The sequence below is a fragment of the Megascapheus bottae genome, chromosome 30, assembly GCF_031878675.1.
Source record: "Megascapheus bottae isolate mThoBot1 chromosome 30, mThoBot2.hap1, whole genome shotgun sequence".
Taxonomy (NCBI): Eukaryota; Metazoa; Chordata; class Mammalia; order Rodentia; family Geomyidae; genus Megascapheus; species Megascapheus bottae.
The window spans coordinates 540,020-561,655 of record NC_143538.1 but is presented as its reverse complement, the minus strand read 5'-3'; the positions used below and the strand labels follow the sequence as shown (position 1 = coordinate 561,655).

The following is a 21,636-nucleotide window of genomic DNA, read 5'->3' as shown; positions in this document are numbered from 1 at the left end:
AGAGTGGGGGGCGGTCGTCGGGGGTGGTGGGAGAAGGCGGCGGCGGCGCGGCGGCGGCGAATCACTTATAAATGGCGCCCAAGCAGGACCCGAAGCCCAAGTTCCAGGAGGGTGAGTGGCGCGGGGCGGCGGGGCGGGCGCCACTGCGTCCCGGGAGGGCGGCCGGGCCCCGGCCTTTGTGTCGGGGAAGCGCATTGCGGAGGCCGAGGGAGGCCCGCCGGCGGGGCGGCCGCGGAGACAATGCCGGAGCGGGGCCGGGATTCGGGGCCCCGGGGGGTCGGGACGGCGGGGGCCGCGGCCCGGGCGGGGGGGCCCTCGCGGACGTGGCGGGGCGGCGGGAGCGGGGGGGATGGGCCGGGAGCCTCGGGGCGGGAGGAACTGCGTTGGTAAGATGGCGGCGGCAACCTGGCCGCGCCAACATGGCCGCCGGCGTCGGGAGCCCCCGAGGGGCCCGCGCAGCCCCCCACCCCCACCCCGACTCCCTCCCCAGGCCGCCGCCGCCGCCGCGCCGGCTCCCCCTCCCCGCGCCCCCTCCTCCTCAGGCAGCGCGGCGGCGGCGCGCGCCGTGCGCCTGCGCGGGCGGCCGGGTGGGCGTGGCCGGGCGGGCCGGGTGGGCGTGGCCGGGCCGGGTGGGCGTGGTCAGGGGGGAGGATGCAGGGGCCTTCGCCTTTATTTTTGTTTGGCGTGGCCCGGAGGCGGCCGCCTGGGCGCCCGCGCGAAGGCTCGGCCGACGATCCCGGGGCTGCGCGCCCGCCGTGCTCCCCCCCTCCCCCCGTCGTCGTGGGCATTGTCCTCGGCCTGGGCCGTCTCAGTTGTTTGTATGTCCACTTTTGAGTCGCAGCTCCACTTCCAGGCTTCTGGGAGTCTCAGGGGCTCTCCTGCCTGCGCTGGCTTTGAACCGCGACCCGAAGAGCTCAGCCTCCTGAGTCAGTTAGGGCGACAGGTAGGAGCCACCAGGGCTCAGGTTTATTTTATTTTTTAATTCCAGTCCTGGGGGACTGAAATCAGGGCCTGAGCACAGCCCTCGGGCTTTCCTCAAGGCTAAGGCTCTACCACCGACGCCACAGCACCCCCTTCTGGCTTCATGTATGTGGTACCGAGGAATCGAGCACGCTACCACTAAGGTCAAACCCCCAGCCCTGTTTTTTAAAATGACGGGGACATTGCAATCATGTGTGATTAATAGTGACTGGCAAGTTATTTTATTTTGGGGAGGGGAGGGGAGAAATCTCTAGCTGAGCATGGGTGGCTCACAGGCTGAGATCTGAGGATCGCTGTTGATGAGCCTCCATGTCAACCAGCTAAAAGCCGAAAATGGAGCTGAAGCCTTCTTTGGGAAAAGTTAGTAAGCGCTTGAGGTCAATCCCGGGTTGCACAACTATGCATGCACACAGCTACTGGATCTTACTGTGGAGATTCTAATTAGAAGTTCTGGGTGAGCTGTGGAATACGTTTTATTTATTTTTTTTTTTTGCCAGCCTGGGGCTTGAACTCATGGCCTGGACATTGTCCTTGGACGCTTCTTGGTCTACTACTAGGCTATGCTCCCAGCTGTGGAACAAGTTTTATATAACAAGTTTTAAAAAACGATTCCAGAAACTGGGGAAAAGTACAGGAGGATGACATTGCCCCATAAAAATAATATAGGTAGGGGCAGGCAAAAAGAGCTCAGGGACGGGGGTTTGGCCCTGAGTTCAAGCTCTATGAGTGACTAATAAAAGGACAGACAAAAGTAAAGTAAGATTCTTGGTCAGATTTGGGCGTCATGTAAGGGATAAACACTTGACCATTGTAGTTATACGCATTTGCTTCTTACACTTCAGCTTGTACAATGTTTATTCAATATTTCTGTTTTGTTTTGTTTTTTTTTTGCCAGTCCTGGGGCTTCAACTCAGGGCCTGAGCACTGTCCTTGGACTTTCTCAAGGCTTAGCACTCTACCACTTGAGCCTCAGCACCACTTCCAGCTTTTTTCTATGTATGTGGTACCGAGGAATTGAACCCCCCGGGTCTTTGTGCATGCTGGGCAAGCACTCTACCACTAGGCCAAACTCCCGGCCCCCCTTGTGCTTTCTTAAGGCTATCGCTTTTTTTTTTTTTTTTTTTTTAATACCAAGGACTCAAACCCTGGTGTTCATGCATGCTAGGCAAGCACTCTACCACTAGGCCACGCTCTCAGCCTTATCCCATGTTTCTGATAGCAGGTCTTACAGTCTGCTTTTGTTATGTACTGTACAAATGCTTCCTTCTCTGACCCTCCCAAGTAGCTCATCCTTCACTCTTCTGATTGTTAGAAATAATAGGAAATTATTCGCTTACAGGTCATTATTAATTTGATAGTGCTCAGTACACAAAGACCAGGTAAATAGGTTGGGAAACAGATACTCAGATTTGCTGTGCAATCATCAGATTTGAAGTATATCTTTGAGTTCTACTTAACAAAAGTACTGAAGTGTATTGCTGCATATTTCTTTGGAATTTAACCAACTTCTTTGGAAGTTATAGTCCACAATAGCAAACCCTTTTCCAATCTTTACTTGTGGTTGTTGAAACAAAATGGGCTGGAGATAAAAGTGTGAGGTGTATCTATAATCAGGTGCAGTCTGAGGTTGTACCGGGAGTTGCCTGCTTGCTTCTTTGATGAACAGCAATGGCATTTAAATTTTACCGCCAGTCCCTGCGTGTCACTTGGCTTTTCAGTCCTAACGGAATATTGGAATACTGAAAGGTATAACTCCCAAAGACCTAAGACTTTGTGTCTGTTCATTAAAAGTACAATTGAACATAGGGTAGTGTAAAATCTATCTCTGTGATTCATGGTAAGAAAACACATAGGAACGTGTGAAAAGTAATATGGCTAGAACAACCCAAGCCAGCTAACCTTGAAATAGCTCACTGTAGGAGCCCAAAGTTTTAGCGAGTTGAGTTCATTCTACACTGCTGCCTCTGTATCCTTACCCATTTTTCATAATTTTACTCTCAGCTGCTAATGTTGTCAGTTTGAGGTTGGAATCAAATTAATATCATTGTTTTTATTTTTGCAGGCGAACGAGTGCTGTGCTTTCATGGGCCTCTTCTTTATGAAGCAAAGGTATGGAGTTGGTTTCTTTCAAGAAAGTTGGCCAAAATTACTAGCCAGCCAGATTTGATCTTTTTTGGGAGGGAGGGTACTGGTAATTGAGCTTTGAACATGGTGCCTTGGAGCTCTTGACTGGTGACTTTCCTGTAATAATTTGTTCAGCTGCTTTTTTTTTTTTTTTTGCCAGTACGGGGCTTGAACTCAGGGCCTGAGCACTGTCCTTGGACTTTCTCAAGGCTAGAGCTCTACCACTTGAGCCTCAGCACCACTTCCGGCTTTTTTTTCCTATGTATGTGGTACCGAGGACTCGAACCCGGGTCTTCATGCATGCTAGGCAAGCACTTTAACCACTAGGCCAAACTCCTGGCCCCATGTTCAGCTGCTTCTAAGAATTAAGGTGACTTTGTGAAACATGCGTGTATTGCTTTTTAGGGACTGATTAGATTGTTTTTTAAATAATTGCAGCTCTTTGCTTACTTTGACCAAGTGGTGGAGCTTTCAAGTAACCCCAGAACAAAGGAGGATTGTGAGTTCAAGGCCAACCTGGACCACATAGGGAGATGCTGTCAATAACACAGAGAATGGGGTAGGGGAAGACAGACAATCAGTGCACAGATAGCTCGGAGGTCTCTGCTTAAGAAGATGGATTGTGGTTTGAGTCTCTGTTGGGCAGAAGCAGACCCTGCCCAGTCAACAAACAAGCCGGGCACACTTTTGTACCCCCTGCTACACAGGTAGTGTAAGCAGGATCGTGAGAGTGGAGACCTTCCCTGAAAAGCAAGGTAAAGCAAGAAGTGAGGGTGGTATGGATCAGATGGTAGAGCCTGTGTTCTAGCAAGCTTGAACAAGCCCTGAGTTTAAAACCCAGTTTGCTAAAATAAATTTTTTTTGGGGGGGGGCAGTCCTGGGGCTTGAACTCAGGGCCTGAGCACTGTCCTTAGACTTTTCTCAAGGCTAGATCTCCACCACTTGAACCACAGCACCATTTCCGGCTTTTCTCTATGTATGTGGTACCAAGGAATTGAACACTGGTCTTTGTGCATGCTGTGCAGGCACTCTACCACTAGGCCATATTCCCAGCCCCTAGACTGCCTTTTAATAAGTTGACTTTTTTTCTTTATTTCAGTGTGTGAAGGTTGCCATAAAGGACAAGCAAGTAAAGTACTTTATACATTACAGCGGTTGGAATAAAAAGTGAGTATTAGCTCTTTAAAATACAGTTGTAATACGCTGAAGCAAGAGTGAGCCATTTCCAGTCAGCTATTTTTTTAAAAATATCACTAGATTTTACCTGTAGGAGTATTTCCTATGATCTTGTGTACGTTAAATAGCTACTGTATCCACCAGCTGTCTATCCTGGTTGATGTGTGGCTGGCAGGCCAGCACACTGAAGGTATTGGTGCATTTTTGGATAGCCTGAGGTTTTGGTCTTAACACATCTAGTTAACGTGGCATTTCAAGAAGTTAAATTGAAAACTAGTTGGGATTTCCCACAGAGAAGGAGGATAAAAATTGACTTGGAAATGAGTTTACCAACTCATTTTATATGTAGTTTAGGAACATAGTGTTCATAGAAAGTGATTTCTTGTGGTTTAGCATGTTCCAAGTATAGAATTCAGTGAAATCTAGTGTTTTACTTAGTCATCATAGCCTTTAGTGACAGATCCTTCTCCATGGGAACTACAGAGAACTTCAGCCCAGGTTGCTTTTTTTTTTTTTTCCCTAGGTTGCCTTTTTCCCCCATTGATTCCTATAATTGAATGGTTTGTAATTTTTACTAGGATGGCATTTAAATTGGTTTTATTAATGCTTTGTCCTTCAAAGATGACATTACCAGTGACTCTTTACAGGTTGCTTTCTCTAAATGCTCTATCACCTGATTCATTCTCTGGTACCTGGGTGGTGCCATCTGATTTGATGAGTACTCTAGGGTTGTAGAAGGAAGGTCTTTATGTTACGTTCCTGGCCCTGTGAATTCAGTCTTGTTTTATACGATTCCCTCTTGGTAGGAAATTGTTTAAGTTTTCTTCCGTTAGTATTGTAGAAAGGTGGGAATGTCAGTGCATAAAAGCACATTCTGATAATTTGTATTTTTTTTTTTCTTAATCAGTAACTGAAGATGATCCCAGTTGTATTTTAATATTGTATTTTAAATGTTGAGAATTTGTGGAAATAATGAAGAGAACTATCTTTTGAGGTTTCAGAAGTTAAAACTGTGATCTAAAATTAATTCTTATATCCAGGAAATAGGAAAATTTACCTGTGGCTTTCTCTTCAAGTGAAAAATGAGATGTTGGGCTAGGAATGTGGTTTAGTGTTAGAGTGCTTGCCCACCATGCCTGAAGTTCTGGGTTTGATTCCTCAACACCACATAAACAAAAAAGACAGGAAGCGGTGTTGAGGCTCAAGTGGTAAAGCGCTAGCCTTGAGCAAAAGAAGCTCAGGGACAGCGCCCAGGCCCTGAATTCAAGCCCCAGGACTGACAGAACAAAAGCAAAAAAAAAAAAAGTTGGATTCTCTCTCCTCCCCCTTCCCTCTCTTTCTCTTGCTGTTGGTCTTCAGCTCAAAGCTAGCATTCTACCACTTGAGCCCTAGTGCCACTCCGGTTTTCTGGTGGTTGATTGGTGATAAGAGTCTTACAGACTTTCATGCCCTCGACTGTCTTTGAACTGTAATCCTCACGTCTCAGCCTTGGAGTAGCTAGGATTACAGATATGAGCCACTGGCATCTGGCTCATTAGTACTATTATTTTTTTTAAGTTTTGTTGTACAGAAATATTAGTACATAAGTCAGGTATTGTATCGAGTACTATTTTTCCTCCCGTCCTCCCCCACAGCACCACTTCCCTCTTTTTCTGATTTTTGCTGTACTGAAGAATCAAACCCAGGGATTCATGCATACTAGGCAAGCACTCTACCACTAGGCCACATTCCCAGCCCCTTGAGTATGTGTCTTTTTGAAGTGTCATCTCCTCCCTCCTTTTTCTCTCAGCTTTTTCTCTCCTGATCCCCCTCCCCCACAAACTGATGCATTTGCTTACTGGCTATGCTCTGTCAACTAATTCATGCCTCCAACCTTTAGGCTCATATTTTCCATGTTGATTTTTTGTTGACACCCAGATCAATTGAGAGTGCTGTGATGAAAACCTCTTATTTCCTATAGGAAATAAAGTCTTTGTGAATAATCTGAGTGGTGGAGACAGTTCAAATCTAACAGAGCAGCCTTGTAAACACCAAATTGTAGAGTAGGCCTCTGGCCCATCTATATAATTTTAAAGGATTTTTTTATTTATTTATTTATTTTGTATAACTACTTAATTACGTTTAGCCAGGTGTTAGTGGCTCACACCTGTAATCCTAGCTACTAGTAGGAAGCTGGATCTGAGGATGTGGTTTAAAGCCAACGTGGGCAGGAAAGCCTATGACACTTACCTTCAATTAGCTACCAAAAAGTTGGAAGCAGAGTTGGGGCTCAAAGTCATAGAGTACTGACCTTAATCAAAAAAGCTCAGGGACAGTGCCCATGTCCTGAATTTAAGCCCTAGGACCAGCACAAGGGAATTTTTTTTTTCTTTTTTTTTTTGTCAATCGTGGGGCTTGAGCTCTGGGCCTGGGTGTTGCCCCTGAGCCTTGAGTCACAGTGCTATTTCCAGTTTTCTGGTGGTTAATTGGAGATGAGTCTCTTGGACCTTAGTGTCCTGGACTGGCTTTGAACCTTAATCCTCAGATCTCAATCTCCTGAGTAGCCATGCCTGACAGGAATTTTTCTTTTTTTAATTAATTGCTTTAGCAATTCCACTTTAATAGCTTTGTATAGTAGGTAGTTTGTATACAATTATATCAATTCAAAGACTCAAAATACAGCTCAAGGACTGTATTTTAAGACTGGCTTTTGTACCTAACTAGAAATTGTGAAAATAACCAAATGCTATGGTTTCATTACTTAAATACTGTTGATTCCCTTGGTATTATGTAATCTGCTAACAGGAGTAAATGAGAGTTTTAAGCAGTTTTGTTTTTTACTTGGGGACAGTTGTGGGAGAGCGTAGCATTATATATCAGCAATGTTTGTGGTTAGATTGGTTTGTAAATTGGTTTGTAAAAAATTCTCAACCTTCAAAATAAACTTTGACAGAAACCTTTGTGTTTATTTTGGAAGTAGGTGGGCAGGGCTCTTCAGACATTAGCTAGTATGCTATACTATACTTTTTTTTTTTTTTTTTTTGCCAGTCCTGGGCTTGAGCTCAGGGTCTGAGCCACTGTCCTTGGACTTTCTCAAGGCTAGAGCTCTACCACTTGAGCCTCAGCACCACTTCCGGCTTTTTTCTATGTATGTGGTACCGAGGAATCGAACCCGGGTCTTCATGCATGCTAGGCAAGCACTTTAACCACTAGGCCAAACTCCCGGCCCCGCTATACTATACTTAACACTTTCCATAGACTTTGGGAATTAGAAGCTACCTTTCAGAAGCTACCTTTCGGAAATTCCAACATGCATATGCTTGATCTGTATGCTTGTTTAGCCATCAGCTGTTACTCTAGCAGAGATAACTTCAGAGCAAAAAGTATTGTCCATTTATTTCATCTTACTTTGATTCAGAAAGGATTTCAGAGCTGTGCCACATAAGGGAAACTCTTGAGAGTCCATTGGATATTACGTGAAGATGCTTGTTTAGATGAATTTTGTATGTTGTTGGGGGAGGGATGTGTCAGGTGGTAAACTGTCAGGACAATTGTCAACTTAGCTCCCTTGATAGAGAATTAAAATAGATCTTCATTTTGAAGAACAATTCTGACATCAATATTCCAGTTTCTCAAATTGGAATTTCCTTCAAACTTGAGTCTACTGTTTCCAAAACTTATATGTATTTCTAGATTTTCCCAAAATCTTGTAGGAGTAGGTTGACCCAGACATTCCAGTTTTCCTTTGTATATAAATCTGAAAGCGTATGCTAATTCTGGACCCAGTTACTGAGATCACTTTGTACTATGCTGTCTGTATCAGAAGTGCTGTGAGGCCCAGGCGCTCTGAACAAACTTTGAAGACACGTGAGGATATTGTAGCCCCTTTTCCTGTTCCTGAAGGAGTTCCCTCAGTGCACCATCCCCTCCTGACCTCTAGGTAAATGCATGTTTAAAGTTTTCTCTAGGAAATCATGTTGAAGAATGCTTTCTATTTATTTTTCCTTATGGCTACATTCGATAAGAGGTCAGAGGTGAGGAATCATTCAACAAAAGCCTTTGCCTTGAGCGTTTACCTGATGTGCACTAATGGAGCTCCGTCAGCGGGAGGAAAGGGCCCAGAGTGCTGGGCACTCAAAGAAATGTCGTTTTCTCTCTCTGTCTTTTTCTTCGGCCATCTTGGGGCTTGAACTCAGGGCCTGAGCACTGTCCTTGGGTTTTCTCAAGGCTAGTGCTCTGCCACTTGAGCCACAGCACTTCTGGCTTTTTCTGAGTATGTGGTAGCCAGGAATCGAACCCAGGGCTTTGTGCATGCTAGGCAGGCACTCTTATTATTAGGCCACGCTCCTGGCCCAGAAATGTCTTGTTCTATATTCCTTCTTTGGAAGGAAAAAAAGCCCACACCAGCATTGAAGTTGCAAGGAATTTTATAAAGTGCCAAAATGCCTTACTAACATTGTAACGATATAAGACCTTTACAGTGTTTAGAAAGCCTTCTAGTCAGCTTGGGAAGTTGCTGTATTCATTTGTGAGTGAACCAAGTTGAGGGATGGTGTGGTTTGGTAAGCCATTACAACTCTTTCATGCACAGGCTAATCTACCCAGGTGTCTGGATGGTGAGTATTGCGGAGTTTCAAATGTATTCTTCTTAACACATCAAGAGCAAGTGTGTCTCAAGAGTTGTATGCATATTTCTATTCACAGCACTGCAATGTGTAGGTACTGTTATCCCTGGCCTTGGGCTTGAACTCAGGGTCTGAGCACTGTCCCTGAAGGCTAGCCCTCTACTCCTTTGAGCCCTAGCTCCACTTCCTGTTTTGTGGTGGTTAAATGGAGATAAGAGTTTCAAGGACTTACCTGCCTGAGCCTGGCTGGCTCAGATCTCAGCCTCCTGAGTAGCTGGCATTGTAGGGGTGAGCCACCAGTACCTGGCCTAATGTTTTTTTTTTTTTTTTTATCAGTTTGTTAGGGACTGTTCCTCATCATTGATAATTAAATTCAAGTTATTTTCATTGTGACTTGGGTGCCATATTCTTGGCCATTTGTGAAAATGATGGGAATGACCTCTTTTTTTTTTTTTTTTTTTTTTTTTTTTTTGCCAGTCCTAGGCTTGAGCTCAGGGCCTGAGCACTGTCCTTGGATTTTTCTCAAGGCTAGAGCTCTACCACTTGAGCCTCAGCATCACTTCCGGCTTTTTCTAAGTATGTGGTACCAAGGAATCGAACCTGGGTCTTCGTGCATGCTAGGCAAGCACTCTACCACTAGGCCAAACTCCCCGTGGGAATGACCTCTTTTTGGACTCTGGCAATTAATATTCGGAATGCTGCTTCTGCGAGGGGAATAGCCTTTCATTAGATTTCCGTTTTCATGAAGAAAGGATCTGTAGTACCAATATCAAGAGATGGCAAAGAAACCCAAAGCCTGGCTTCTTGGATCTGTAGCAGTTCCTTGCAGGAGAGGAGAGTGGGTCATAGGGCTGGATTTTGATGCTGTTCTATTCTTTTTCAGCTGGGATGAGTGGGTTCCAGAGAGCAGAGTCCTCAAGTACGTGGACACCAATCTGCAGAAACAGCGAGAACTTCAAAAGGCCAATCAGTAAGTTGTGAAAAATGAGCCATGAGAGTCATATGCCATTACATTGGTTCCTGTCGCCTGTCAGCTGTGTGTGGCTTTGGCCTGAAGTGGTAAAAGGATGAATCCTGCCCATGTACCTTTTGTTGGGTTCTGTGGAAAGCACAGGGAACAGAGAGACTTGTTTTTACATGACTGGCTCATGTCAGAAAGCATACAGGGGTAGAGAAAGAGACGCAAGAGACTGCCTTACTTTCAAAGCTGAGCTGTGTACATCGGGATGGAAATGATGAAGAAAAAAATAAGGCTCAGATTAAATGCAGACCTGGGTTAGTGAATCCCAGAACACATGCAGGTAGCATTTTGGTTCGATACCGTCTGTTTAAGGCAGTCACCTTCTCCTACATCCACGTTAGAATTGGTAGGTGTAGAAGCAGCAAGACTTTTGTAAATCCCTGTGTGTGTCCAGTTAGCTAAAAATGGACGTGTGCCTGAATAAGAGTGAGCTTGGAAACCCTGATGAATGTGGAGTCCAGGTCCGTCTGGAACCACAGCCCCACTGTGTGTTTTTCAAAAAAGGACTTCCTTAACCGCACTGAAATGACTTTTGCAGGGAACAGTATGCTGAGGGGAAGATGAGAGGGGCAGCCCCAGGAAAGAAGACTTCTGGCCTGCAGCAGAAGAGCGTGGAAGTGTAAGGGGCACTATCCTGGGCTTGAACTCAGCACCTGGGCACTTTCCTTGGTTTTTTTCTCAAGGCTAGTGCTGTACAATTTGAGCCACAGGACTACTTCCTTTTCTGTGTATGTGGTACCGAAGAATGGAACCCAGGGCTTGATGCATGCGAAACGAGCACTTTACCACTAGGCCATACTCCCAGCCCTATGTGCAGTTTTATAAGTGTGATGTAAACTCAATACTCACATGTTAGAACTGGAAAATTGAAGGCCAGTGACACTGTTATTCGGTTATCAGGTAGTTTGTCATGAAAAATGCGCTAATGTACCGTTATCCTTTGTGACTCTGCCCCTGGTGTGTTATTAAGCCATTGTAGTTGAGTGGCATCAAGTACATTGATAATAGCCCTTATAAGTTACATCTGTGTACACATGGTGCTTTCTCTTAGTAGTATAGAATTACCAGCAAGATAAATTCTGAGGTAAATTTTGAACAAAGATGACTTTTTCAGTAGTTCTGCTATGTATAGTGGTAAAACAATATGAAAAGAACCAGTACTTGTTGACTGTAGACATTAGCCTCGTTCATTAGCCTGTAATATTGCAATATAAGCATGCCCGCGGACTTGGTGTGTACATAAAGTTTTTTCCCTTGGCTGGATTGGCAAATAATCAGTGAAACTCTTAGTAAGAACGTAAAGATCACATGTCGATCCACTCAGTACTGAGGCTTGAACTTGGCCTGTGGCCTGGGCAGTATCCCTGAGCTTTGCTGCCTGAGGCTAGCTAGCATTTTATCGCTTGAGCCGAGGCTCCACTTCTGGCTTTTTGAGTGGCCGATTACATATAAGCGTCTCAGGAACGTCTCCTGCGGGGTCACAAACCCCAGATCTCTGCTTCCTCAGTAGCTGGGGCTATGTAGGCTTGAGCTGAGCCTGGCCGTCCGTGCCCAGCCACATCCCAGGTTTCCTGATACCCATTTTGTCTTTGGTGGTATGCTGCTAGTCAAAAGGAAAATAATATACTCGATTATGTCACTTGCCCAAAGTTTTAAGTTTATTTTTGTTGTTGTATTAGAAGATCTCACGCTACAGGCCAGGCTGATCTTCTTACTCAAATTTCCCTAGAGCTGCCACCATGCCTGAGGTGAAGAGATGTTAAATTCCTACTCTTGTTTTTGGAAGCCACTTCACATTGGCTCCAGGATTTTGGCACCATATCACTGGGTTGGAACCCAAGAGCCTCATGTTTGTCATGTTGGTCTATCTCAGAGCTACTCCTCCAGTCCTTGTGTTTTAGATTTCTGTTTTAGATAAGGTCTCATGTTATCTGGTTGGCTTGACCTCAAACCACACTGGCACCTTTGACTGCCTGTAGTTGGGATGAGAAGTTTGCCCCTGTTCCTGGTAAGCCTGACTTTATTGAGATGAGGGTCTCACTTTGCTTTTCCCCCCGGTCCTGAGAAAACTTGGCACTCTGGCTCTCCACCTCTAGGTAACTAGGATTACAGTTGTGACCCATTGTGGATTTTTTTTTTTTTTTGGCAGTTCTGGGGCTTTAACTCAAGACCTGAGCACTGTCCTTGGACTTTCTCAAGGCTAGAGCTCTACCATTTGAGCCACAGCACCACTTCCAGATTTTGCTATGTATGTGGTTGGAGGAATCAAACCGGGGTCTTCGTGGATGCTAGGCAATCATTCTACCACTAGGCCAAAGTCCCAGCCCCCATTTTATGCATCTTTAAGTTAAAATTTTTGTTTTAATTTTAGTTTTTGTGTCTACTAAGGATTGAGATAGGGCTCCTTCTTCCCTGAACCACATCCCTAGCTAGCCCATTATTTTTGCGGGGGAGGGGATCATAGGGCTTGAACTCTGGGCCTGAGCTCTGTCCCTGAGCTCTAAAGCACAATGCTGCCACCCTACCCCTTGAGCCACAGCCCAACTTTGTGTTTTCTAGTGGTTAATTGGAGGTAAGAGTCTCACATGCTTTAGTGCCCAGGCTGGCTTTGAACCATAATCCTCAGATCTCAGCCTCCTGAGTAGCTGGGATTACAGGCGGGAGCCAATGCACCAGCATTGCTTGGATCTTTTGCTTGCTTATGGCTGGTACTCTTGAGCCATGCCTCTACATTGGCTTTTAGTTTGGCAGTAAGAGAGTATCAGGTTGGTCTGAACCATGATTTTCAGTCTCAGCCTCCTGAGTAGCTGGGGTTGTAGTTGTGAACTAGTGGTGCCTGGCCAGAAATTAAGTAGGCAAAGCTAGTCATTTCTTGTTTGACTGGACAAATAGACAAGAAGTCAGTTGTGCTAGTGGTGAGCTGGAGGGCCACTGCTCTGTCTTAGATACGGGAAAGAAAGAAAGCAAGGGGAAGGGAGATGTGACCGGTGTGAAGGAAGGAATTGACATGTAAGAAATATACAAATGGGAAAACTGCATTAAAGTAATTATGGGAAATTTTAAAGACTTGGTAGAATAAGTTAATATTCATAATCTCATAAAGGTGATATTTAGCTGAACTTTAAGAAATACTCTTTCCTTTTCTTTTCAGGAAAACCAAAAAGAACAAGCAGAAAAGTAAGACTATTAGCTTTCTTAAAATTAATCTCACTTTACCTGGAGAATGTTTGCAATTCGAATTCACCTTTTTAGAAAAAACTTTTTTTTTTTTCCTTGCTGTTCTTGGGGCTTGATCTGAGACAGGTATGAACCAACACTCTTGGCCTTTGGGCTTTCTCAAGGCTAGCACTCTACCACTTGAGCCATAGCACCACTTCTGGCTTTTTCTGTGAATGTGGTACATAGGAATCAATCCCAGGACTTTGTGCATGCTAAGCCCCATTCCCACCCCCTACTTACTGTGACATTTTTAAACACATATATAAACACATATATTTGAAGCATTCACATATATTACCCTCTCATGTCCCCCTCCTGTCAGTCCCCTTTTCTCAGATTCACCTGCTTTTAGTTTTTTTTTTCCCTTATATGCCTGTTGTGGGTCTTGAATTTAGGACTGCTTTGTCATTGTTCAAGGGTGATTGTGCTCACGACTAATTATAATTATCACTTTGAGGCACAGGAAACATTTTTGGCTTTTTGGTAGTTAATTGGAAATCAGAGTGTCTGAGGGACTTACTGATCTGGCAGACTTTTCAATGGGGACCCTCAGACCTCAGCCTCCTGAGTAGCTGGGATTACAAGTGGGAAAGCACCCGGCTTTCATCTGCCCTTGTCTTAATGATAGGTGGGTCATGGAGCTTGAACTTGGCCTGGGCGCTGTCCCAGAGCTTTTTAAGGCTGGAGGCTACCGCCCATTCCCTGAGCCTGGGCCCTGTCCTTGATCTTCAGCTCAAGGCTACGGCCCTACCCTTGAACCAAGCCCCACTTGCTGTTTTCTAGAGGTTAATTTGGGGATAAGCATCTCAGGTCTTTTTGTGTGTAGGCAGGCTTTGAACCTTGATCCTCAGATCTCGGCGTCCTGAGTAGCTAGGATTACAAGTGTGAGCCACCTGCATGCACAGCTAAGGATAGGATTTTTAATAGATAGAATGATGATAGTATTAAAAGATGCCCTTATTAAATAGGTAGAGCTGTTAAGAGTTAATTTTCCTTAAGAATGACAATTCTCTAGCAACATTTCTGTAGTGTGCAGTAAAGAAGTTGGATGTGTTAGGTGTGTCTTCTGGTGGCTTTTACTTAACCACAACTCTCCACCCTGTTTTTCCATAGCTCCTGGAAGTGGAGATGGTGGCAGTACCAGTGAGACGCCCCAGCCACCTCGGAAGAAGAGGGCTCGGGTGGATCCTACTGTTGAGAATGTGAGTTCTCCATTTCCTTTCCTCCTTTTAGATCCTTCTAGATAGGTTCTCCCAGCATGGCTGAGGCTAGCTCATTCTTCCTGTTCTACCAGGCATTTTGTTTTTGTAAAAAGTCTTTGTTTGTTTGTGCCAGTCCTGGGACTTTGAACTCAGGGTCTGGGGACTGGCCCTGGTGCTTTTTTTGCTCAAGGCTAGCTCTCCACTACTTGAGCCATAGCTCCACTTCCAGCTTTTTTTGGTGGTTGGTTGGAGATAACTATCTCCTTTGTAATTGTCTTCCTCAGATCCCAGCCTCCTAAATAGCTAGGATTACAGGCGCCCATCTTTTGCAATTTTTTTTAGTAGCCCGTTAGAATTTGTAGTCATAGCACATATTCTTGCTTCTCAAAAGCATTATTGATAAACTCCAGTTCCACATATGTGAGTAAAATGCTCTAGAATTGTTGCAATAAGAGGTGTTTTATTTCTAATTTTATTGTTCCAATTAGAATTATCAAAGATAGTATGGAAGCAAGATTTTAAACTTTTAATTGGAATGGCTTATATAGTTGCTAATATGTAAAATTAATGAAATTCTTACATTCCTAAAATGGTCATTTTCTGGCAGGTTTATATTAAATTGGTTATGTGAGTTGAAGGTGTTTCTTTAAAGGCAGTCATGTCTGGATAATCATCTGGAGATCAGTAATAAACGTGAAAAGAGAGTGTTCATTTCCAGAAGAAGGAAATTTACTAATGAAGTTTCTTCTTCACAGGAAGACGGTTGAGTGGGTAGCGGGAAGGGAAAGCAGATTCTTTTTTCCTTTTGCATAGCATTCTCGTATTAGGTTTTAAATGTCAGTCCCAGCTGTGTGAATGGTTTACATTGACCTAGTGTCTCTAGGGGCTAACACAGGCCTTTCTCAGAGTCCCATCTAAACAAGAAAATGTAGGGGCCGGGAGTGTGGCTTAGTTGTAGAGTGCTTGAATAGCATGCTCAAAGCCCTGGGCTCGATTCCTCAGTTGCACATACACAGAAAAAGCCAGACATAGTGCTGTAGCTCAAGTGGTAGAGCAGGGGGAGGAAAAAATAAAAATGTGTGTGTGTGTGTGTGTGTGTGTGTGTGTGTGTGTGTGTGTTTGTATTTTTTTTCTTTTTTTTTTTTTTTTGCTGACCCGGGGGTCTTGAACTCAGGGCCTGGACACTGTCCATGAGCTTCTTTCGTTCAAGGTTACCATTCTACCACTTGAGCCACAGCTCCACTTCCAGCCTTTTCTGTTTATATGGTACTGAAGAATTGAACCCAGAGGCTTCATGCATGCTAGGCTAGCACTGTACCACAAATCCTGATCCCCAGCGCTGTATTTTTTTTTTTTATTTTAAATACCTCCTTTATTTTTCCTGTTTAGGAAGAAACATTTATGAACAGAGTTGAGGTGAAAGTGAAGATTCCTGAAGAGCTCAAACCATGGCTTGTGGATGACTGGGACTTAATTACCAGACAGAAGCAGGTACGGTACCTAAAGAACTAGCAGGCCTCATGAGCTGATGTACTGTTCTTACTATGGCAGAGGTAAAGAGGGCCTGCTGTGGAGATGTCAGAGTGACTGAGACACTCAGAGTGTGTGATTAGTTGATTAGTTGACACACTTGGAAGTTACTCAGAAGATTACTAAGGTCAATGTGAATGGTGTTGTCTGTCAGTGAAAATGAACACGTATATGCATTATAGTCGCACAGCAGCACCTGCAGAGGAAGCTGAGTCTTACTGAGGTCTTTCATTGGCTTAGGGATATTTAACACGAGCCTCATGAGTTCAGTTGTATAAATCTGGAAGAGGAACTTTGCGGGGCACTAGTCCTAGGGTTTAAAGAATTGAGTGGGGGCCAGGAGCATAGCCTAGTGGTAGAGTGCTCGCCTAGCATGCATGAAGCCGTGGATTCCATTCCTCAGTACCACATAAATAGAAAAGGCCACAAGTGGTACTATTGCTCAAGTGGTAGAGCTCTAGCCTTGAGAAAGCCCAAGGACAGTGCTCAGACTCTTGAGTTCAAGCTTAACGACAGGCAAAGCAAAAATAAATAGCCTTGAGAAAAGCCAAGGATCGGGTCCTGAGTTCATACCCTAGGACTGGCAAAAAAATAAAGAACTCAGGGTTGGGAGTTTAGCCCAGTGGTAGAGTGCTTGCCTACCAGGCATGAAGACCTGGGTTCAATGCCTTGGTACCACATACACAGAAAAAGCCAGAAGTGGTGCTGTGGATCAAGTGGTAGTGTTCTCTCCTTGAGAAAGACCAAGGACAGTGCTCAAGCCCTGAGCTCAAGCCCAGGACTGGCAAAAAAATAAAAATAAACGAGCTCAGCCTCAGGCTTACTAGATGGGTGTTTTGTCACTGGAGTCACACCACCAGACTTCTTTTTTGTGGGGCAGGGGTTAGGGTCCTTGAACTCTGGGCCTGAGTGTTGTCCCTGAGCTCTTCAGCTCAAGGCTACCGCCCTACCCTTGAGCCACAGTGCTGCTTCTGGTTTTCTAGAGATTAATTGAAGAGTCTCACGGCGGGCTGTCTTTGAACCAAGATCCTTAGATCTCAGCTTCCTGAGTAGCTCAGATTACAGGTGTGAGCCACACCGGCCCCCCAGACTGCTTTATACTGGAGAAGGAATCTAAGCAAAGCGCTTAGGTGAGGCTGGTGGGGTGTGGGCTTGATGGTTGTGCAAGCCTTGGGGAACCTTGCAGTTGGGGGAGAGTACTCACAGTGTGACTCCTGACTTGAATCCTTGGCTTGGATTATGGGGTATGGAATACGTTGAATTCCTCAGCCACATCCATGTTTCCATGGCCGAATAGTGTGTTTCTTTAACTTACTAGATGTAATGCTGGCAAACTCGTGTGTGTGTGTGTGTGTGTGTGTACATGTGTGTGTACTGCTTGACCTTGCTCACCACTGATTCTCACTAGAGCCATGTCTCCTTTTGCTGGTTAGTTGGAGATGAGAGAGTCTCATAGCATTCCTGCCCAGAATGGCTTCCAATCAGGATCCTCCAATCTCAGCCTCCTGAGTCACTAAAATATATAGTCCCTGGGTAGAACCTGCATGATTACTTTGCACAGAGCCAGCCCCTGTGGCTCATGCCTGTAATCCTAACTACTTAGGAGGCCGAGTTCTGAGGATCACAGTTCAAAGCCAGCACAGGTAGAAAAGTCCATGAACCTGTACTTCAGTGAACCACCAGAAATCCAGAAGTGATACTGGGTCAGAGTGGTAGAGTGCTAGCCTTGAGCTGAAGAACTTCAAGAGATAGTGCCCAGGCAGAGTTCAAGCCCCATGACCGACCAAGAAAAAATAAATTACACTATAGATGATATATATATATATATATACTCATTGAAAGGCATTTGTATTAAAGTGTGCTTTTGCTTTCTAGCTCTTTTATCTTCCTGCTAAGAAGAATGTGGATTCCATTCTAGAAGATTATGCAAATTATAAGAAATCTCGAGGAAACACAGATAATAAGTAAGAGTATACTCTTTTCCTGTAGCCCCCAAGAGAGTTTGCCTGTGTTTCAAATGTGAAACATCTGCAGTTTCTACAATGTTAGGGCCATCAGAAATAAACAGAATAGCATTCATTGGTTTGATAGGGATTTTCTGACAAGCTTTTGTTGTTCTTTAGAGTCTAAGTTGGAATTTAGGCAACTTAAAGCTATTATGTGGGCATAAACAGGATCATTTTAAAATGGAATCTTTTTTCTTGTGGGTCATGGGACTTGAACTCTGGCCTCGGTGCTGTACCTGAGCTCTTCAGCTCAAGGCCCACTTCCCATTTTCTAGAGGTTAATTGGAGATAAAGAGGCTCAGGTCCTTTTGTGTCCAGGCTGGCTTTGAACCTTGATCCTTAGGTCTCAGCCTCCTGAGTAGCTAGGATTTCAGGCGTGAGCCACCATGCCGGGCTTGAAATTGAATCATTTTAACTATTAAAAAACTTTGATTTGAGGTCTTGGAACGTGACCTAGTGATTGCCCGGAATCACAGAGACAGAAAAAGCTGTAAGTGGCGCTGTGGCAGAGTGGTAGCACTGAGCAAAAAGTGTCCAAGGGCAGTGCCCAGGAAGTGGTAAGAAACCGCCCCAGGATTGGCAAAAACAAAACTAAAGGAAAAAAACCCAAAACTTGATTTGAGAATTGCAGTTTGCCGAACCTTGTAGCTTTTTGTTTTGTGCTGGTCTTGGGGCTTGAACTCAGGATCTGGTTGCTTTCCCTGAGCTTCTTTAGCTCGAGGCTAGCACTCTTTACTACACTGGCACAGTTCCACTTCCACTGGAAGTGGTTAATGATAGGAGTCTAACGGGCTTCTGTGTTCTGGCTGCCTTCCACCCATGATCCCTCCATCTCAGCCTCCTCAGGGGCGGGAGCCACTGGTGCCCGGCCCTTGGTGTATTTGTAGTCCATGCCCCTGTCCAGTCACTTAGGAAGAGGTCGCAGCAGTGGGAGTCGTAGCTGGTGTGGAGGAGAGGTAGCTCACGCGTGCTTGTTGCTCTCTAAGGGAGTATGCCGTGAACGAAGTGGTGGCCGGGATTAAGGAGTACTTCAACGTGATGCTGGGCACCCAGCTGCTCTACAAGTTCGAGAGGCCTCAGTACGCGGAGATCCTCGCCGACCACCCCGACGCGCCCATGTCCCATGTCTACGGAGCGCCCCACCTCCTGCGGCTGTTTGGTAAGTGCCACTCGGGAGCGCCGGGCCTCAGCTCTGCCTGTGTGGAGTGCAGGGGAAGTCACTTCCTGAGACCCACTCACTCCCACGGGGAGCTTAGACTAGAGGTTCAGCTCAGCACCACGCATTTTAAACGTGAAGACTTGGAGCTCTTGGCTCGGCAGCGCCGGGATTGGTTGGAGCAGGGCCTTGCTCTTCCTAGGCAGGGACTCTTGAGCCCCAGAGAGTTTTCAAGTGCTGTCGCTGTTTTCAAAGCAAGTGATGTTTGTCCATGCAGTGCGCATTGGCGCGATGCTGGCCTACACGCCGCTGGACGAGAAGAGCCTGGCGTTGCTCCTCAACTATCTCCACGACTTCCTCAAGTGAGTAGTTGCCAGCAGCAGTGTGAATTAAGGTGCAATAGAAGGTGGCTCTATGGGTTACGGTGGAGGAAGGTACGGGCGAGGTTTTGCCATTACGAGTGTATCGGAAGACTCTCTCTGGGTGCTCGGCATCCCTGGGATTTTTCGCTCAAGGCTTTTATTTGTGGTTAATTGGAAAGAGATGTCATGAACTTCACTGCCCGGGCCGGTTTCAAACTGCAATCCTTAGGTTTCGGCCTGCTACTGATTAGCTAGGATGACAGGCATCAGACACCAGTGCCAGCAAGGCTCATAATAGATGACGCGAAAACAAGTTGCTTGCATTTCCAGCTGTAGGGAAGGACTGAAGCCCCCTTCTGTGTGAAGCAGGCCCTGAGATAGCAAAGGCTTGTTGGAAGCCAGCCTGGGCTAGAAAGTTAGTGAGTCAAATGGAGCTACGGCTCTACCTTGAGCAAAAAGTAAAGCTCTGGTCTAGCCTTGAGGAAGCCTAAGAACAGGGCTTGGGCCCTGGGCTCAAGCCCAGGACTGGAAAAAATAAAGCTCTGACACGGCGTCCGGGCAGTCTGAGCCACAGGACCAGCTTAAAGGAAGGAAAGGCGCCCTCTGTGGTGGCAGTGCTGATTGGGTGTCCCCTGAACTGCCTGTCTGGTCCCGTGTGGGGATTGTGGCTCGTTGGTGTGACGAGGGCCTGGGGTGTGTGCGCGTGTGTGCAGCAAGGGCTTTGTCCAGGTGTGAGTTCTGAAAGCCTTATGATGAGTGTTTCTTTCTAGGTATCTGGCCAAGAATTCTGCCACCTTGTTCAGTGCCAGCGATTATGAAGTGGCTCCCCCCGAGTACCACCGGAAGGCCGTGTGAGCCCTCGCCCGGGATGTGTGGAACGCGCACATGTGGGATGTGTGTGACACGTTCCCGATCCTCTTGTACAGTGTACTTTGAAGATGTTAGTGTACTGCAGAATTGATCATTGTTTTGTTCCATTTTAAGCAGAGAAAATAAAGGGGTACCATGCCTTCCCTTTTCTTCTTTTCTTCATTTCCAAGTCGCTACCAGTGTATCCAGTGACGGAGGGCAGCCAGCTGTGCGCTGCCGCCTCGCCACAGCGCTGCCTCCATGCTGGGGGTCTCTCCCTTTGACACTACGCACTTTGATAATACGTGTGCTGCCGTGTGACCACGCTACAAGTGCCAAAGGCCCGGCCGTGTAGAGCCGCACCCCGCCCGCCCTGCTTTGTTCTGTTCTCATGGTGCTCCCGCCTCGCTCCCCACACGCTCAGTTGTTGAAGATTGGTGGCTTGTCTCCTGGTTTTGTACTTGTGTCTGATGCACGTTGACATGGTAGACGCAATGCATTGTGTAGCTACAGTTTTCTGGAAAAGTCAAATCTTTTAGGAGTTGTTTTTCAGATCTTCAATAAAAATTTTTCTTTAAATTTCAATGCCGGGTGATTGTGTGGGTGTGTTCGAACCCACGTCCGCTCAGCTTTCCTTCCTAGCTCTGTGCCACAGGTAGCTGGTATGGTGTTCACATGAGGGCCCTGTGGCACAGCTCACGCTGTGCACCTGCGCCCCTGTATAGCGGCCACTGGGCGGGGCCTTCCCCTTGGGGTAAGCTCATTAGCAATGCAGGTGGTGGACAGGCCTGGAGGGCCATGGTAAGGGGCACAACTGCTCCCCCCCCCCCCACCACACACACACACAAGGAGGGCAGCAGTCCCCTCCTGGGTCAGGTAGCCTCCTGCCCCTCCCCTGTCCAGCTTCTGAACGGATTCCTTCTGCCATTTTGTGGATATTGCCGCCACCTCCATGCTCTCCCCTGCCTTGTTTTCTTGACACTTGGGACGCAAGTGTTGGTACCTCATGGTGGAGAAAGGGCCTGGAGTGGGGCCCGGCTGAGAAGGAAGGCTTTGCTCCTCTGGCACGTGTTCCACGGCCTGCAGAGGACTTGTTTTTCTTTACTTGGTTGACACTGACTTCGTGTCTTCATTTGCACCCTATGTTGATAATGGAACAGTTTTCCTTATGTCAATCCTGGGGCTTGAACTCGGGGCCTGGGCACCATCCCTAAGCCTCTGTGCTCAGCGTTAGCATTCTACCACTTGAGCCACATCATCACTTCCGGCCTTTGAGTAGTTTATTAGAAAAGTCTCTCAGACTTTTCTGCCTGGGCTGGCTTTGAACCCTGATCCTCAGATCTCAGCCTCCTGAGCAGGTGGGATGATGGGTGTGAGCCGCTCTGGATTGCAGTGCTAGAGGGAGT

The 21,636-nt window shown here is 46.1% G+C and overlaps 1 protein-coding gene across 2 annotated transcripts; it reads left to right on the top strand.

The window, feature by feature from the left end:
• Morf4l1 (mortality factor 4 like 1) lies at positions 1–20,815 on the top strand. 2 transcript variants are annotated; one of them, XM_090321656.1, is made up of 13 exons: positions 1–111; positions 3,044–3,090; positions 4,205–4,272; positions 8,084–8,200; positions 9,769–9,855; positions 10,445–10,525; positions 13,058–13,083; positions 14,239–14,327; positions 15,717–15,818; positions 17,733–17,821; positions 18,850–19,022; positions 19,297–19,381; positions 20,152–20,815. In XM_090321656.1, the coding sequence occupies exons 1-13, from the start codon at positions 72–74 to the stop codon at positions 20,234–20,236; spliced, it is 1,089 nt and encodes a 362-aa protein (XP_090177782.1). In that variant the 5' UTR covers positions 1–71; the 3' UTR covers positions 20,237–20,815. The 2 variants fall into 2 exon arrangements, with proteins under 2 accessions (XP_090177782.1, XP_090177783.1); XM_090321657.1 differs by lacking the exon at positions 8,084–8,200.
• Positions 20,816–21,636: the final 821 nt, after the last annotated feature.